Source organism: Ictalurus furcatus, chromosome 9, assembly GCF_023375685.1.
Source record: "Ictalurus furcatus strain D&B chromosome 9, Billie_1.0, whole genome shotgun sequence".
Taxonomy (NCBI): domain Eukaryota; kingdom Metazoa; phylum Chordata; class Actinopteri; order Siluriformes; family Ictaluridae; genus Ictalurus; species Ictalurus furcatus.
Window position 1 is genome coordinate 28,684,626 of NC_071263.1, and position 20,382 is coordinate 28,705,007.

The window sequence follows — 20,382 nt, forward strand, 5'->3', positions numbered from 1 at the left end:
ATAACTATAACCCTATAACCCTAACCCTAACCCTATAGCCCTATAACCCTATAACCCTAACCCTATAACTCTAAACCTATAACCTTATAACTCTAACCTTATAACCCTAATCCTATAACCCTATAGCCCTATAACCCTAAACCTATAACCCTAAGCCTATTTCACGCGTTTTTAAATCCGTTTATTATCAGCGCAGCGTCCGCCGTACTGTACAAGCTGCTATGAATGAGCCGTTGCTATAGAAACGATAACGTATGAGAACGAGCGCATTAATATAAACCTGCGCTACTGTCAGAGCTGCTTTTCTAGAAGATTAATCAACAAATTCTGACCAATCAGAATCCAGAATTCAACAGTGCTGTGGAATGATTAAAAATATTACACAATGTCGGTCTCGTAACTGTACATTTGTATAATTTCTCATAACAAAGCATCTCCAGCACAATGGTGTGTGTGTGTGTGTGTGTGTGTGTGTGTGTGTGTGTGTGTGCGTGCTTATTTGTTTTCTGTACGTCTGTTTCATCATTTTCTCTCTCTGTATCTCTCATCTCCTCTGTTTTCATAGCAAGTCAAAGTGTGCTTTCAGGAGCTCTGTCGCTTCAATGGCTCCCATTAATCATCCCGCTGCGATTTGCAAAGTTGTGTGTGTGTGTGTGTGTGTGTTCAGGTGTGTGGTCCCTGAGCCAATAACTTCCTCTGTCTGGGCTCAGTAAAAGCCTGCGGTCCTTTTTCACAAATCTGAGAGAAGATAGTCACTGATCTCTGATCAGGTAATGAGGAGGGTAGTGTCTGATCCTGGATCAGCTATAATGAGGATAATTTAATCCTAGATTAGCAATGATGAGCCCTGTAACGATTTAGCCCTTTTATAAGTCACTGAAGTTACTGTAGAGAAGGTAAAAGGATAATTGGGTTCATGCTAGTTAGATGTGGTTACTGATCTTAGACCAGCTGCTGTAAGACCTGTTTCTAGTTCTGTGACAGGAATCACTGACCATAGATCAGCTCTAATCAAAATACTTGTGCTTTCGGTTAATGCTAATGACTGTATGCAGTCACTGCTCTCGGGTCAGTTATAATAATCTGTTGATCTGTTTATTACTCTTGCTATTTAGACACTGTTACTGATCTCGGATCAGTTACAACAGAGGTTCTCAAGCAGGGGGGCGCAGGAGGGATCGGAAGGGGGTTCGCAAATTGTTTTTAAGAAAAAAAAAACACAGACAGGGCATCATTTGGGTACGCAGTGTATTTTATTGCTTTTCAAGTAGGATGTGCCTAAATGAAAAACTCTGCGTCCTCTTTCCCTTTGTATTTTCTTTTTGCTGGGGAGAGGCGGAGCATAGCCTGCCTTTTATCTAGCTGTCAGTGCAGACCAGTGTTGCTAACTTTTTTCAGACCCTTTAGCGACATTTCAGACGTTGTAGCGACTTTTCAGACCCCTTTAGCGACTTTTCAAACCCTTTAGTGACTTTTCAAACCCTTTAGTGACTTTTCAGACCCCTTAAGTGACTTTTCAGACCCCTTTTAGCGACTTTTCAGACCCTTTAGCGACTTTTCAGACCCCTTAAGTGACTTCTCAGACACTTTAGCGACTTTTCAGACCCCTTTAGTGACTTTTCAGACACTTTCGCGACTTTTCAGACCCCTTTAGTGACTTTTCAGACCCTTTAGCGTCTTTTCAGATCCCTGTAGCGAATTTTCAGACCCTTTAGTGTCTTTTCAGACCCCTTTAGCGACTTTCAGACCCTTTAGCGACTAACAACAAGTCTAGCGACTTTTTGGACAAACCTTAGCAACTTTCCAAATGTCTCCAGTGCTGTCCTGCAAGCGTGAGGTCTTGCTTTCCCGCTGCACTCTCACCTCTCTCTGCGTCTGCTCCGTTCAGTGAGGGGCCGAGAGCCGGAGATTTAACAGTGTCATGGATAATGAGACGCGCCCTTCCTCCCAATTTACATCATTCTTATGCGAAGGTTTTTAGACTGCAAGACGAATGGAATGCAACATGTTCTACATGTAAAATAGTCCACGTTATTACAGCCTAGTTCTCTCGTTCAGAGTAGTTCAAGTGTTCAGAAACATTTTTGATCATTCATGTTCCATACCTGTCCGTTATATAGTTTTATAACAGTCATAAAAGCTATTTTTAAAAATCATGAAAGTTCTGAAAAGTATTTAAAAAATACAAAAACACAAAAGCAAAAAAAATCTATCTATCTATCTATCTATCAAAAACAGATTATAGATTAGATTTCATATAGAATAGATAATCATTATACCCGCCTCCTTTAATATGGGGGGGGGGGGGTGCCACATGATAGGGGTGGCTTGGGGGGGCTTTAGTTACAATAAGGACGGCAGATCAATTATTACAAGGACAACAGTGATATTTATTAGTTGTGTTGTTTAGACACAATCACTGATTTCTCATCAGTTATAGCAAGGGCAGTAGTGCTAATGCTCCTGTTAGTTAGACACCGTCACTGATCTCAGGTCAGTTATTACAAGGACTGGGCTGCTAATGCTCATGCATACACCATCACTGAAGGACAGCAGTGCTAATGCTCATGTTAGTTAAACACTGTTATTGATCCCGGATCAGTTATTACAAGGACGCCGTGTTACTTATCGCTCATGCTATTTAGACGCAGGCACCGGCTTTGGATCAGTCGCTGAAAATAAAAATCCATCTAAATTATAAACTGAGCTGATTAGAACGCAAGTGGATTTTAGACATCATTTAATGAGATAGAAATCAAAGATAATTTGATTAAAACAGTGCAGAGTTTTATAAAACATGAGCCGCAGTTATTGTTTATCACAGTGTTTTTGTACCATGATATTTACTGATCTCAGATCAGCTTTAAAACGGTTGATCGTGGTCTTGTGCATGCTATTAGTTACAGTGAGACTTTCTGTGAGTATGGTCACTGATCTAGAATCAGTCGTAATTAACGTAGTGTAGTTGTCCCCCCTCCCCCCGCATCCATTTTCTATGAGTAGTGTCACTGATCTTAGATCAGTTATTCTTTTCTAGCCTGATTTTGTGCAAAATTAGTATGAATTTATTCGACTGATAGCAATTTTGTACAAATTGGATCGGTTGTAATGATTGTGATTGGTGAGTGCTGCTTGCTTTGTGAGATGCAGAAACTGTTCTTGGATCAGTTATCATTAATATTGAGCTAGTTTTGTCGACTCGCTGTGATAACTGTGCCTGGTCTTAGATCAGCTATCATGACAATATTTGTGATTCTGTTAATGGCCAGAATGATGAGCGACAATTGGACGGGTTGAGATGTTTTAGCATCTGTTCGCAACGGGAGTCGCTGACCTTCGATCAGTTACTATATGGATCGTTGTACTTCTGGTCATGCTCGTCAGAAGCATTCGCTGATCTTGGATCAGTCATAAAAAGTCTGTTCGTTGTAGTTAGATGCTGATATTGTATGAGTTGTAATAAGAACGGTGGCAGTGGAGGTGAAGACACACACTGATCCGGGATCAGCTGTAAGCAGGACAGTGGTGTTCTGCTCTCTCTCTCTCTCTCTCTCGCTCTTCCTCTGTCTCTCTCCCTCTCTCTTCCTCTCTCTCTTCCTCTCTCGCTCTCTCTCTCTTCCTCTCTCTCTCTCTCTCTTGCTCTTCCTCTGTCTCTCTCCCTCTCTCTTCCTCTCTCTCTTCCTCTCTCTCTCTCTCTTCCTCTCTCTCTCTCTCTCTCTCTCTTGCTCTTCCTCTGTCTCTCTCCCTCTCTCTTCCTCTCTCTCTCCCTCTCTCTCCCTCTCTCTTCCTCTCTCTCTCTTCCCCTCTCTCTCTCTTCCTCTCTCTCTCTCTCTCTCTCTCTCTTGCTCTTCCTCTGTCTCTCTCCCTCTCTCTTCCTCTCTCTCTTCCTCTCTCTCTCTCTCTCTCTCGCTCTTCCTCTGTCTCTCTCCCTCTCTCTTCCTCTCTCTCTCCCTCTCTCTCCCTCTCTCTTCCTCTCTCTCTCTTCCCCTCTCTCTCTCTTCCTCTCTCTCTCTCTCTCTCGCTCTTCCTCTGTCTCTCTCCCTCTCTCTTCCACTCTCTCTTCCTCTCTCTCTCTCTCTCTCGCTCTTCCTCTGTCTCTCTCCCCCTCTCTTCCTCTCTCTCTCCCTCTCTCTTCCTCTCTCTCTCTCTCTCTCGCTCTTCCTCTGTCTCTCTCCCTCTCTCTCTCTCTCTCTCTCGCTCTTCCTCTGTCTCTCTCCCTCTCTGTTCCTCTCTCTCTCTCTCTCTCTCTCGCTCTTCCTCTGTCTCTCTCCCTCTCTCTCTCTCTCTCTCGCTCTTGCTCTCTCTCTCTCTCTCTCTCTCTCTCTCTCTCTCTCGATCAGCTGTTGTCTGAGTGTAGTGTTGTAGCTTTTGTATGTGTGTTTAAACTTTAGTTCGAGGCGCTGAGCTGTGTTTTGTTCACCCCAGGTGGAGGCGGCTACGGATTCGGAGTCGGAGAGCAGAGGATTACGGGAATATCATTCTGTAGGGATCCAGGTGGAAGATGACAAACGGTAAGTGCTCAGTTTTCCATAACTGTGTTTGTTGTGTCAGTGAGAAGGGAGCTTTATGTAAATCCGAGCGAGATGCTGAGCTTCTGATGTTACTGTCGCTTTGTTCCGTCTCTCCGAGTCTGTGCAAACGTGCTCGTCCATTAAGACCTGTTTTACTTAGCCACCTCTCACGTCTGGATTTAATCGCCGAGTCTTTTTATTTAGGAGTTTTGTTTTTGTTTACAGAAATGTCGCTCAGACGCCGTTTATTATTATAAGTAAACTCGTCGTCAGAGTCAGACATAAACGTCTGCGTCACGTTGCTAGGGTTTGCAGAGACAAAATACACACAAGATGCACACGTGAGAAACGACATATAAGAATGCCGATTGGGGGCGTGGAAAGGGGCGTGACCATGGGTCGGTACAGAGGAGAAGCTGAAGAAAAACAGGGTAAAATTTTGTAATAAACCAATTATATTTATTTATTTATCTTTACTTTGTTAAGTAAAGAATTTATTACTGAATGCTAAGTTAAAATATTATAGATAAACGGTTAGACAGACAGACAGACAGACAGAAAATACACCAGGAGGTGAAACAACTGCTGATCTGTAATCTCTAATTGTCTGTCTCTCTGTCTCTCTCTCTCTTTCTCACTCTCTATCTCTCTAACTGTTTTTGTCTGTCTGTTTCTCTCTCTGTCTGTCTGACTGTCTATCTCTCTCTCACTTTGTCTCTCTAACTCTTTTTTATCTCTGTCGATCTGTCTGTCTGTCTCTCTCTCTCTCGCTCTGTCTCTCTCGTTATCTCATTTTGTCTGTCTGCCTGTCTGTCTGTCTCTCTGTGTTACTATTTTTCTGCGTCTTTCTGTCTCTCTCTCTCTGTCTCACTCTCTATCTCTTTTTGTCCCTCTCTCTTTTTCTGTCTGCCTGTCTCTTTCTCTGTTACTCTTTCTCTCTCTCTCTCTCTCTCTCCGCTGCGTCTCAGCGTGGGCCGGTTTAAGCGCTCTAACAGCGTGACGGCGGCTGTGCAGGCTGACCTGGAGCTGGAGGGTTTCCCCGCGATGGAGGATAAAGGTCTGCAGTTTGGGGGCGGCGGTCTGCAGAGGCACAGTGAGCCGAGCACGCCCACGCAGTACGGCGCAGTGAGAACCGTGCGCACGCAGGGCCTGTTCAGTTACCGTGACGACTACCGCTCGGCCAACGAGCCGTCCAGCCCGCAGCGCAGCGCAGAGCCCTGGCGCGAGCCCTCTGCGCCCGCCGTGCCCACCGTGGCTGTGACGGTGACCCCGCCCCAGGCCTCCGACTCGGGCCGGGCGTCACCCTCGGCCAGGAGGGACGGCACCTGGTTCATGCAGCTGCTGCACGCTGAGACCAAGAGGATGGAGGGATGGTGTAAAGAGATGGAGGGAGAGGCAGAGGAGAACGACCTGTCTGAGGAGAGTGAGTCCAAAATACTGACTGTGATTACGTTTAATAGCATCAGACGCTGTGTGTTGGGGTTCCCTACAGGTAAATGTGTGTGTGTGTGTGTGTGTGTGTGTGTGTGTTTTCAGTTTTAGGTAAGATCCGGAGTGCAGTTGGCAGCGCTCAGCTCCTCATGTCCCAGAAATTCCAGCAGTTTTATTGGCTGTGCCAGCAAAATCTGGTAAGTTACACACATACGTGTGTGTGTGTGTGTGTGTGATCAGTCTTGTTGCTAGGCCCTTTTTTGAATAAAAGTCACTAAAGGGGTTCGAAAAGTCATCAAATCAAGCGACAAAGTCTCTACGTTGACATGTTCTGCAAAAGTGACACACAAGGGATGGAATTTGGGGTAAAACAGAGGTGTGTCTCACTTATGTGTGATTTTGACCTTGAATTTGAGCCCATGTTTCGTGCGTGACATTGGCTAGAGAGTGAGGAGCAGCATTAAATCCAGCACCATTAATCTAACCGCAAAATGTCATGCAGAAATGTATGTAGATACATAAACAATAAATAACACTACGGAATATGGAATGCCATTTCCTGCTAACGTGAAATCCATAAATATGACACTGTTCATTAATATATACGATCATGCCTTAAAACTCTAAAATTATTTTCATTATTTGATGTATTTTTTGTAATCAGAGAAATCAGTATCTTAATCGGAGACTCATCGGCTTTTCTTAAGGACCGACTCGTTTATGGAAAAATGATTCACTTAAAGAGCTGTAAGTGTAGCAGATGAGTGCTCGGTCAGCTTATCCCTCAAACCACAGACACGTTTTCTTCACAGCCGCGCACTTCGAAATTCACAAAGACATTGGCGTTCTTGGCATTTCATTTATTCGACAATTCAAAATAGTGAATTAGAAGTGAGATAAAATAGTTGTGAACACAATGACCTCTCAGAGTACAATATATTGATTTATTTATTTATTTATTTTGAACAAAATGGCTTCCACGCTCTTTTAAAGGTGGTGGTCTAGATGTTAACGAAAAACCTAATCTCAGATGCTGCTGTTTAAAGGGGACCTATTATGCCCCTTTTTACAAGATGGAATATAAGTCTCAGTCCCAGAATGTGTCTCTGAAGTTTCAGCTCAAAATACCCCACGGATCATTTATTGTACCCTGCTGGAAATGTCCCTTGGATGGAAGCAAAAACACTCTGTTTTCGTGTGTGTCTCTTTAAATGCAAATGAGCTGCTGCTCCCCGCCCCCTTTCCAGAACAGGGCTGCGCCTTTACAGCTCGTGCTTCGGATACTACGGCAACAACAAATCAGGAGAATCAGTATGACTGATACCGTAAATACCGGTGTTCAGCCCTATATGTATGAATTATACAGACAGTAAGCGTTCTCGGGTTTAAAAAAATGAATACGACGTAGCTCTGGTCTCCGTGAATACAAACAGAGACAATGATAACTTTAGCCGCGTTAGCCGTGGAATTTGCTAACACGCACTTTCGGAAAGGCGATTTACAAACATTCACAAAATATAAAGTGCGATAGTTACGTCTTCTGGATAGGAAGCCGGATCACGAGTACAGATCCATGCTTGAGAATAAACTTTTCAGCAAATCCTGCTTTGTATTGACCCTCGTTCTCAAAGCAGTCTGCTGTAAAATAATTCGAACAAACAAACACGAATTTAGCTATTTTTTGGGGCACATTTAGTTCAAAAATAAAACTTCCCCACTGCGCCTCATGAGTACATGAAGACTCTTATGTTCGTTCTTACAGCCAAGAACAGAACACTTACGACGCTTACGAAGCTGAGACGTTCTCATCACTGTAGCTGATCCAGCGCGGAGGACATGGCCGACCGTGTGCGGCTCACTCAGGGGAGGAGCTATGCTAATAGGGCAGAGTCTGTCACCAGTCGTGGGCGGGGCCTACTCCGCTGTGACGTCACTCATTTTGAAACACCACGTAAAAGTGAATTTTGCATAATATGTCCCCTTTAAGAACAATCTGGCAACCTTGGAACTCGTTTGCATAAATTGAGAATCTTAAGCAGCTGCATAACGTGATTCTGAATACGAGCAACTTTCCCTTCATAACTTTTGGTAACTCTGAATCCAACAATAATGCAGTGAATAATGTTAGTTCAGGGAATCTTAACGCGTTAGGTTAATTAGCTTGTTAGCTACTTTGGCCTCATAGCGCCTGTGCAAATTTTAAGAAGCAAACTTTGTACAAAAAACAGTTCCAGTTTGATGAGCTGTATTTGAGGCAGCTAGGACATTACACAAATATCACTGTGAGTTGGGTAACTCGGCAAGGATCTATCGACAAGCATGTATTTGATCTGTGAAAGGCAATTCGTTTGTATAATCATATTAATCCTTAACTCATTAAGTTGTATCAGGGTAATCTCATTGTTGATTAAGTAGCTGTCCTTCCAGTCCCCCACATTAGCTGCTGATTGGAGTTTGATGAAGCGTAAAACTTATTAAGGGTCCGTCAGGAAAAGTGTCGATGGGGTGAGCAGAAATTTGGGAACTAAGTCAAGCCCCGGTCGGAGAAAATGGACTCGGCTTCTCTTTGAATTTGCTGAAGGATCCAGCTTGTGTTCACTTGTGATGCTGACTACACAAGCTCAGACCTCAGCATTTTTAAAGCTCAACTTAAGACTTACTTTTTTAAACTTGCATTTGACTTCTGATGTCTACTTTCATTATTATTATTATTATTATTATTATTATTATTATTATTATTGTTATTATTATTAATGTTATTCTTATTAACTATTATAATATTTTTTGCTTTTTTGTGTACTGCTTATTTTGTGTACGGTGCTTTGAGAAGCTGCTTTTAAAGGCGCTCTATAAAATAAAGTTTCTTATTATTATTACACACGAGGACATCTAGTGGATAAAGTGTGTGAACGTGCTCCTCAGTAATGAAGCAGGAGGAACTTCACTGCATAATGCATCAGAGCTAGTAATGGAAAGAAGATTGAATATTAATACAAACACTTGCTAATGTTTTATAACAACAATTATAAAACAAACCAAAAATGCAATCTCTGTTACTGGATACCTACAATAATACATAACACCTGTGTAATAATAATAATAATAATAATAATAATAATAATAATAATACATAACACCTGTGTAATAATAATAATAATAATAATAATAATAATAATACATAACACCTGTGTAATAATAATAATAATAATAATAATAATAATAATACATAACACCTGTGTAATAATAATAATAATAATAATAATAATACATAACACCTGTGTAGTAGTAATAATAATAATAATAATAATAATAATAATAATACATAACACCTGTGTAATAATAATAATAATAATAATAATAATAATAATAATAATAATACATAACACCTGTGCAATAATAATAATAATAATAATAATAATAATAATAATACATAACACCTGTGCAATAATAATAATAATAATAATATCTGTGTATTAATAATAATAATACATAACACCTGTGTAATAATAATAATAATAATAATAATAATACATAACACCTGTGTAATAATAATAATAATAATAATAATAATAATAATAATAATACATAACACCTGTGCAATAATAATAATAATAATAATATCTGTGTATTAATAATAATAATACATACCACCTGTGTAATAATAATAATAATAATAATACATACCACCTGTGTAATAATAATAATACATAACACCTGTGTAATAATAATAATAATAATAATACATAACACCTGTGTAATAATAATAATAATAATAATAATACATAACACCTGTGTAATAATAATAATAATAATAATAATAATAATACATAACACCTGTGTAATAATAATAATAATAATAATAATAATAATGATACATAACACCTGTATAATAAATAATAATAATAATAATAATAATAATAATAATGATACATAACACCTGTGTAGTAATAATAATAATAATAATAATACATAACACCTGTGCAATAATAATAATAATAATAATAATAATAATAATACATAACACCTGTGCAATAATAATAATAATAATAATATCTGTGTATTAATAATAATAATACATACCACCTGTGTAATAATAATAATAATAATAATACATACCACCTGTGTAATAATAATAATACATAACACCTGTGTAATAATAATAATAATAATAATACATAACACCTGTGTAATAATAATAATAATAATAATAATACATAACACCTGTGTAATAATAATAATAATAATAATAATAATAATACATAACACCTGTGTAATAATAATAATAATAATAATAATAATAATGATACATAACACCTGTATAATAAATAATAATAATAATAATAATAATAATAATAATAATAATGATACATAACACCTGTGTAGTAATAATAATAATAATAATAATAATACATAACAACTGTGTAATAATAATAATAATAATAATAATAATAATAATACATAACAACTGTGTAATAATAATAATAATAATACATAACACCTGTGTAATAATAATAAACACCTGAAAAATACTTTCATCCTATTTAATTAACCTATTTAATTTAAATTTAATTAAAATTTAAATTTTCAGATTTTTGACCTGCTATTAAATCATATTAATTAACAAGGGTTTATTAGATAATCAAACAGACAGACAGACAGACAGACAGACAGATAGATAGATAGATAGACGGATAGATAGATAGATAGATAGATAGATAGATAGATAGATAGACAATTTTAAATGTCACTTTTCTGGATTGCTCACACTACTAATATAATTGAGAAAAATGTTTACTTTTTTGAAACTGTAGGTTTGATTTTAAAGTAACGCATTTCACAACAACAACTTTTAAATTGGTTTTAAAATAACAGATGGAATGGAAAGAAATAGATAAATAAAAAATAATAATATTAATAATATATAGATATGTCATCAACCTTGAGCTCTGAATCCATATGTAGTGTTATTACTGTCACGCTGCTCATAGCCACAGAGTGCTACAGGAGAAGCACAGCCACTGTAAACACACTGTAACACACTGTAAACATACTGTAAACACACTGTAAACATACTGAAAACACACTGTAAACACACTGTAAACATACTGAAAACACACTGTAAACATACTGTAAACACACTGTAAACACACTGTAAACATACTGAAAACACACTGTAAACACACTGTAAACATACTGTAAACACACTGTAAACACACTGTAAACAGCAGGGACATGACGATTAGTTTCATGCAAAACATTGTACATGAATCATTTATATCTGTACTTTACTGTGCAAGTCAGCGTAAAAAGTTTAAACGTTTAAACTTGTGACCGGTGCAGGACCCAAGTGCCATGCCGCGGCCCACCTCTCAGGACCTGGCTGGATTCTGGGACCTGCTGCAGCTCTCCATTGACGACGTCACCTCCAAGTTCGACGAGCTGCAGAAGATCAAGAGCAACGATTGGAGGATTATAGAAAGTCCTGTAAAGAAGGTACGCTCTGATTGGATGCTAGACCGCTTCAAGCATTTGGACATCTTTAGGTTTAAAAGAAAATCTCTCACCTTTCTTACCGATTTTAATTTTTGAATTCACAAAGGCCATTTCCCAATTTTATTTCACGTTATTTTAGAGTGAAATAACAGAACATTTGTAGGGAAAAAAATGTTTTTAATATAATTTGTAAAAACAAGTCAACAGTGTATGCGCTTGCAGAAACTGCTCCAGACCACTAGGGGGCGACATTTCCAACTTTTAATTATTATTTTTTTTTTTGTACTTCCAAAATTTCCATCAAATATCTGTAGAATTGTTAACAAAGCAGCTGCTCAGAGTTTGCTAGATAATTACCACGGCAGTCTTTTATTCCTCACTTTAATGTGTTTAATGTCGTTTATGTGTTTGATTGTTTCTACAGACGATTTTTCCAAACCAAAAAAAATAATTCTCAGGCTGTTTATTCAAGTAGTTTTTTTTTCTGTTGTTGTGATGTGACTCTGTCATCTGTGTGATCAATTGTGTTTGCCATTTTTAAAAAAAATCTCAGCTCCCACCCCCTGTACCAAAGAAGATGCTGAAGAAGAGCGTGACGCGGGAGAAGTCTCTGGATCTTCCTGACCGGCAGAGACAAGAAGCGCGAAGGCGCCTGATGGCCGCCAAGAGAGCGGCGTCGTTCCGGCAGAACTCGGCGACAGAGCGAGCCGACAGCATCGAGATTTACATCCCCGAGGCCCAGACGAGACTCTGAGAGACTCTCCACAGCTTCATCGCAGCTCCATCTTCATCATCATCATCATCATCATCATCCTCACCTCACCATCACCGTCAACCAGCCAAACCACTATCGATCGATACCGAATATCCCATCTCTCGAAAAACAATATCTAAACATAACATAATCAAACATGATTACTGAAGAAAATAGGGTTGTTGTTGGTTTTTTTTGTTTGTTTTTTTTTTACGAATATTAAGAACGGTGTCAGAGGCTGTCGTGTTCGATACGTGGAGAGAAACTTACGTTTCGCAAAAGCAAATTTTAGGCATTTACGTGCTATCAGCCTTACGACGTATCACTAAACTAGTGCTATTCAGTAAGTTACATAAGTATCGTTAAACAAACTGACAAAAAAAAAAACATTTGGCTATACTGTTCACGAGAGGTGTGTGAGAAGTGGCTAAAAGCCTTGGTGCTTTTTGGATTTTTCACATTATCGAAGTGCTATTACTGACACTGCGCTCTGAAACCAGCACGAGCTCACCGCTTTTTTTCTTGTTGTTGTTGTTGTTGATGTTTTTGTTGATATGGGGTCAGGGGGTGAAATTTATTTATTTATTTTTTTCGCTTCAGCACCCCATTTCTCGTCTTCTCTCTATCACTGTCTCTCAGTTCAGATGAACATCATTCTAACCCTCGTAACGGTTATAAAAGTGCCAACGTGTCAAATACCTCAAACATGCGCGATAGGTCAAAAGGTCAAAAGTCTCAAATCGAATTTTAAAGTCACTCAGGTAGACACGAGTCTATCGTCGGGCGCCAGATTTAGCGCAGAAATATCTCATCTATGTGACGTTTCATATTCCACTCCATCAGACTGGGTGGTTTTGGTTGTTTTTGGTTTGTTTGTTGGTTTGTTTGTTTGTTTTTTGGGATGGATTTGCTTAGAGCTTCTGAATCGCCGATGTATGGTTTGAGAACAAAAAGCATTTTTGCACTTTCTTCTTCTAAATATACTCGTGTATGTATTTCCAAGGGAAATGTATTTATTGCCGTTCGCAGACGTATTGTTGCAGTTGAATTGCAAGGTTGTGTACGTACCGGGAGCGATTTCTAGGCTTTGTTTGTTTGTTTGTTTGTTTGTTTGTTTGTTTGGGGGTTTTTTCCACCGTCATCACCAACAAACAAACTTTCCTCCCTCAAATGATGAGTCTCGGGTTCTTTTATATTTTTCTGTCGGTAAAAAAGAAAGAAAGAAAGAAAGAAAGAAAGAAAGAAAGAAAGAAATCGTACGCTAACAGTTCTGTGGTTGCGGCTTCAGAATCCAGGCAGAAGCAAAGAAAAATATCGTGTTGAACATTTCAAAGAGAAACGCGTTCACGGGTCATTTCCTGGCGTCTGAATCGAAAAGGTAAATGAGCCGAGACGGAAAAATGAAGCCTGTGACAGGGCTGTAAATCATTAGGGTCGGTGCGTTATTAAGGATACGTCTGTGACGCTTACTTTCAGATGGGTGTGGCTTTGGAACCAGATTAAAAATGATTATAGACATGACAAGAATAGGATTACGGAGATTGAGGATTTTGCACTGAACGTGGATTAATAATCGACTCTGTGATGTACATAATATTGTTTTCTTCGCGCTCCTCCGGTTTGGGGGCTCGAATCCCGCCTCCGTGTTGTGTCCGTGGAGTTTGCATGTGGTTCCGGGGTTTCATCCGGGTACTCCGGTTTCCTCCCTCAGTCCAAAGACATGCGTTGTAGGCTGATCGACGTTTCCAAATTGTCCTCAGTGTGTGAATGCGATTGCGCCCTGCGATGGGTCGGCACCCCGTCCAGGGTGTCCCCCGCCTCGTGCCCCGAGTTCCCTGGGACAGGCTCCAGGCTCCCCGTGACCCTGTGTAGGATAAGTGCTATGGAAAACGGATGGTTGGTTCCAAAGCTACGTCTAAAGCTAGCTAAAAACACGAGTCGTACTGTATTTTCTGGCCTTGGCAGCTCCATCCGCGACAAGCACAGCTTTCAGAAAACCAGAGATAAAGACGTCTTTGTTGGTTTCTCCTGCCTGGATTTTGAAGCAACAATCATGGAACAATGAGTCATGTTTTATTTAAATTTTTATTTTTATTTATGCTACTGACGCGGAAATAAAACGACTATTGAACGAGAGTTTGTGCCGCCAAATGATGCTCGTGGAGTTTAAACGCACCTTAACACCTCTGTAACACCTTACATCAGAAAGTCAAATATTCAGCTCGTTCTTGCTACGGTCACACGAAGCTTTTCGGGTTTTTCTCCACTTCTCCACATGGCTAGTCATTAGACGTGTTATTACCTTCGCAAGATTGACAATTTGCTCAAATAGCTTCATTTCTCCGTTATCCTGACCTGGAGTGGAACGGATATGATCCGTGTTTTGCGTCTCCATGGCGCCCGGTGTGACACGTCGAACAAGCCTGTATCAAAGCGGCGATTTTTTTAAGTAATCCGTGACCTTTCAGAGGGCGATTCTGTTATCTCCGGCTTTCCTCCACGGCTGATGGCGATGAGATGTGATGTGTCATTCGGATACGGCCGAAAACAGAGCCAGTGGGGGAAATTTTTCGTTTTTGTTGGTGTTGTTGTTGTTGTTGTTTTGAGCGGGTGGAACAGAAATAAAGCGTGTTTGGTGTTCGGTTCTTTTGGCGTTCGTTGTCGTGCGTGTCCAAGTGACCGGGCGCTATGATTAATCCCGCTATGAAGCTTATTGTGCGATCAACGATTTCACAAAATCCACCCATTTACGGTGCTGCGAACGTCAGAACTTCGGTCCAAATCAAGAAGTTCAGCTCAGCCTCCTTTTTTTTGTTTATATGACCTTATGACCTTATGTTGTTTTGCCTACACGTCAGTTTGAGATCTGTATTTACGAAGAAAAGAAAAAAGGTCACACCTGAGAGATCGTCTCGCGTGCTGTTTTACTCAGAAGGAGAGAGGACGTCTTAACACGGCAGGCTTGTGTGTAACACACACCTTTCTTAGATGACATTTGGCCTGCCTTGTCTTTCCGCACATACGCACAGCAAGGCCTGTCACAAGATTACGATAATATATGCAGAAACGCTGCTCGCCTGAAAGCCTCGTTCCTGGCAGGCACTAGCACACGACAGATTTCCGGTTCCTTTATTTTTGACCTTTACTAGTAATTTTAGATCAGATCTGTCACCTCAGACACTGCAGTGCATGTCATTCTGCCCAGATTTCTACCAAGGCATCACTAAAGATGTGAAAGATTTATACAACTATACTAATCAAACGTCTGGCCTGAAATCCAAACGATTTCATTATATATATATAAAAATTAGTAATTGACAGCTTTATTTTAAATGCTGAATACACCACTGATTTAATATCAGTGGAATTACATTCAAAAAACAGAGCTCAGAATTTTTCCGAATTAGATTATTGCTCTGTATCCTTATTTCCACCAAAGGCCAGACCTGGTGGTTCCAGGGTTTCTGGTCCATGTCCACAGGACCTAACCAGGAACCCAGGACATCTTGAGACTCTCCTGCACCAAAAAAAATCAACCTTAATGTTACCACCCTCGTCAGCACATTAATTCATCACCATGAAATTAGAAGAGTGTGCAATAACGTGCCCAAAAAAAAAAAAGTTCCTGGGCCTTAGGTTTCTGCCTTTTTCCTGAGCTAAAATTGCTGGACTAAAATTGTTGTACTGTAGTTCCCAGGCATTAGTTCCTGAGCTAAAATTCTTGAACTGAAAATATGCACTTTAGTTGCATTGCTAAGCTTCCTGGACATACATTCCTCTGCTTCCTGGGCTAAAGTTTCAGACTAACACTGCTGAAGTTCTTGAACTGTATTTCCCAGGCATTAGTTCCTGGGCTTATATTATTTGGACTTAAGATCCTTGAGTGAAAAAAACTATATGGTCTTAAGTTCCTGGACTTAAATTCCTCTGCTTAAGTTGCTGGACCAAAGGTGTCTACTTATGTTCCTGCTTTTAAGTTCCTGTCTTACATTACTGGGTTAAAATCTCTGATCTTATGCTAACGAAATAAAGTTCCTGGGCCTTAAAAGTCTGCCCTTAGTTTCCTGGTCTAAAGAGACTGGATGGAAGTTCTCAGACTATAGTTCCCAGACATTAGTTTCTGGGCTTAAATTGTTTGGATTTAAGATCCTTGAGTGAAAAAATGTTGGTCTTAAATTCCTCTGCTTAAGTTGCTGGACTAAAGTTCTCTGCTTATGTCCCTGACCCTAAATTGATGTCTTTCATTCCTAGGCGAAGGTTCCTGGGCTTAAATCCATGGGTTTAAGTTCCAGGGGTAAATTTGATGGACTTTAAGTTTCCACCCTAAGGTTCCTGGACTAAAGTGGGGGACTAAAAGTGCTAGGTTAAAGTTCTTGAACTAACGTTCAAAGGCATTAGTTCCTGGGCTTAAATTCTTGGACTTAAGATCCTGGACTGAAAATATTGTCACAAGTTTGTTTGCTAGAATTCCCAGACCTCTGCTGAAGTTGCTGGTCTAAAGGTGTTCCTTTAAAGGTGTTCCTTTAGACCAGCAACTTAAGCAGAGGTCTGGGAATTCTAGCAAACAAACTTGTGACAATTACCGGAATAAAGTTGCTGGGTTTTAAAAGTCTGTCCTTAGTCTAAACTTTCCTGGTCTAAAGTGACTGGATGAAAGTTCTTAGACTATAGTTCCCAGACATCAGTTCCTGGCAAAAAAAAAATATGGCCACAATTCTGCTGTTTAGTTTTCTGGAATAAATGTCTCTTCCTAATTTCCTGGCCTTAAATTCCTTGGCTAAAGTTCTCAGTCTTTGTTCGGGGCTACTGTTTTGGACTGACGTTCCTGGGCTAAAATTTCTGAGCTTAGGTCTCCGGAATAAAGTTCCTGGATTAAAGTTCCTGGGCCTTAAGTTTCTGGATAAGGTTCCTGGATTGAGGTGGCCATTGAAATTGCTGAACTAAACGTCTTGGATTATAGTTCCCCAGACATTAGTTCCTGGATTTAAACTCCTTTATGGAGGTTGCTGGATTTAAGTTTCTGGGCTAAAATTGCTGCGCGGAAACTTCTTAAGCTAAAGTGTTAACATTTCTGGATTTAAATTGCTCTGCTTAAGTTCTTGACCTTAAGCTCTTTGACTAAAGTGAAGCTCCAGGTATAAAATTCCTGGACTTAAGTTCCCAGACTAAAGCATTGGACTAAACTTGCTGGACTTAAGTTTCTAGGCTTAAGGCCAGAGTATAAAGTTCCTGAGTTTATTCCTGGGCCTAAATTCCTGCTTAGCAGATTTTGGACTAAAGTTTCTGGCCTCCTCAGCAGAAATACAGCTGTTGTGGTTTAACCAAATTCCTGACATCGATCGTTTTAGGATAACGCTTACGTTCTTATTGATTATCTTCGCTCCTGATGCCTTACACTGTGTTGCATTACGGTATCATTACAGACGGTGACATGGTCACAGGCTGGGATGCGTTATAGCGGTGACGCAATGCAACAAAAAGCAAGTCGGGCTCTAATCAACTTAATAGTTATTCACAAAGAATATTACACTTCAGACATTTTTGTACTTGCCTATTAAACATGGACAATATTAGACACCATAGCAGGGGGTTAGTATTTACTCCCATCGTTACTCATGAATGTGTTTCTGTGCTACATTTGGACTCTTTTTTTATGCATTCAAGTTTTGATTATTTAAAAAAGAAAAAAAAAGAAAAAGTGAAGCTTTTGCAGATGTGGCCTGTGTATTGTTGCAGCTATGTGAGGTGCTTATTAATGAAGTTATGTGTGCAGTGCATTGTGGGATTTCTCTCGCGGGTTCCTCACAGACCCCCTTAATTGGTTTCCACTCTCAAAAGCGTACAGTTCTTTCAGTAAGTGTGAGATGCAGGGTGAAAACACCAAACCTCGTAAGTCCGCCCCCCCCCCGCCCCCCACCAACCCCCCTACCCCCCTCAGTTATTCTCACTGGCGCAGGACAGCATTTCGGTCTTCTGTTGGATTTTTTTTTTTTTAATTGCCAAGAATGTCTGTTCATCCCTTATTCCCAAACATAGCCATGCGCACAACAAATCTAGATTATTTGGTACCGAATTTGTGGTACAGTGTTTTCCGTAGAATATGTAGATCTAGGGTATAATCCATAATCTGGAAAACGGGACAAGTTAGTATACTGACTGCTAATTCTAGATGTTAAAGGCTCAGGACTAGTTTTAATCAGTGCCCAGAAATGGTTTTATTTACAGGGGCCTAGGATTGAATTTTTTTTCTCCTAACGTTTATTTAATTATTTATTGTGGTTTATTTATTTTTATTCCTAGTTATTTGTAGTTCGATCCTCAGTTTGGGTTACATTCTGCCCATCACCATGTGGCTTTAATTTGGGTTTTCCAGTTTCCTCTCACCTCCCTAAAACATACCAGTGAGGGAATTGGTTAAGATAAATCACCCCCTAGGTCTGAACGAGTGTGTGAAAATGTGTGTGTGTGGGTGGGTGGGTGTGTGTGGTGCCCTGTGATGTACTGGCATCCCATCTCACGCTCAGTATTCCCGGGATATACAGTACTCCGGCTCCACCACCACCCTGACCTGGATAAAGCACTTCACCGAAGATGAATAAATGAAATATTTATTTATTTAATTCATTGATTTTATTCATAGGTTTATTTATTTATTTATTTATTTATTTAAGTAAGACTTAGGGTTGAAAATCTACGGTCTTGAATGCTACACACTTTTAATAGAGAATGTATTAATTAGAAGGTTAAAGTAATGGAGTCCTAGAGCGCTTCATGTTTCCAGAATGTTCTACGGTGTTAGAGGTACAGAGTTATAAAGAGTTCAGAAATATTATCAAAGTTATGCGTGTCGTGTGTTCACGTCATGCTGGAATTGCGGTAACGCCCCCTTTTCCACACTTCCAGGTTTTCCTAGAAGTAGCCTTAACAGAACTTTACTTCCACTACAACAATCAACGAGGCCCGGTTTGGATTTGTCACTTTACTGCGTCAAACCTAAATCCCAGCAATAATTTCTATTCTTTATTGAGCCTAGAATCCTTCACTGCTCAAAAATTAGGTAAAATATGTTTATATTCCATTGTGAGCGAAGAGGATAAAATTCCGTGTGTCTATAAAACTTCCTGGAAATCATTTTACCCTGCGTGTTCGTACTTCCTGTCCATTCCTGTCCAGAGCTGGGAATCTCTTCGGAGTCACGAATTACAATAACGAGAGCAAAAACGCATTACGTTAATGCTCGAGCTAATCTTCAAGTTACACTGCACTGCGTAACTGTGACGATATTATTACTTTTAATATTACAAATTGTATATATATTACCGTAATTCTGTCAAGATGTGAACACACAGTCTTTTCAATCTTACAAAATATATGTGAGAAATATAACGAGCAAGAAAGATTTCATATGAAGAAAGCGGTTTAAAACTCCGCGGTTCATGCTAATTTCTACAGTTTACCGCCTTTTCAGACTTCCGTGACTTTTTACATCGGTTTATTTGACGAGTCGTGAGATCGTGTTGAGTTTTGCAGCTACATTTTGTCGAAACTATTACCAAATTCTTCCCCAGTACAGTCTTATCACGATCCGAAACCGCCACGTTGCCCAAAATCAAGAGATGCGCCATAATACCAGCCCGGATGACTTGCTCAGAAGAAAGCGCAGTGATCGTTATTAAGCTAGTTCGATGATATCCATCTTTAGATTTCCTCTTACTTGAAACCATCCACATGTACCATGCATTACTGAATTTATATCCGAAAACCCATCTCGGCTGAAACTGCTGTATGTTTTATTCACCTTTCCGTGGAGTCACGAGAGGCCGAGAGAAGTCGCTTGGTTCTCGAAATGTGAAAAGACATTTAAAAAGAAAAAAAAAAAAAAAGAAGATATAATTTACAAAGCGGTAGTCGTTTAGCTAAGAATATTTTCATTTATTATACTGTATAGGCTATCATATCAATACGAAGGAGGAATATAATACCAAATATTCATGATTTGTACAGAAATATATATAGATATATATAGATATATAAATATATAAATGACGCTTCATTGAAGCAGAACTATTTTCTGCTCTTCCTCATGGTTTTGTTTCTTTAATCTTACGTTGCCTGGGTTGTTTTGATACACTGTTATGATGGCATGCAAGGTAACTGATATTACTGAATGTCTGATTTATTATTGGCTTCATT

At 39.4% G+C, this 20,382-nt stretch overlaps 1 protein-coding gene across 1 annotated transcript in view; it reads left to right on the plus strand.

Moving 5' to 3' along the window:
• The window catches only part of dlgap2a (discs, large (Drosophila) homolog-associated protein 2a), an 89,060-nt gene extending 76,665 nt beyond the window's left edge, over window positions 1-12,395 (plus strand). The window contains exons 9-13 of the mRNA XM_053633709.1: window positions 4,426-4,511; window positions 5,480-5,934; window positions 6,048-6,139; window positions 11,283-11,435; window positions 11,989-12,395. Coding sequence (XP_053489684.1) covers window positions 4,426-4,511; window positions 5,480-5,934; window positions 6,048-6,139; window positions 11,283-11,435; window positions 11,989-12,189 — 987 coding nt within the window. The 3' untranslated portion in view covers window positions 12,190-12,395. The remainder of the gene's footprint in view (window positions 1-4,425; window positions 4,512-5,479; window positions 5,935-6,047; window positions 6,140-11,282; window positions 11,436-11,988) is intronic.
• The last annotated feature ends 7,987 nt before the right edge of the window (window positions 12,396-20,382 follow it).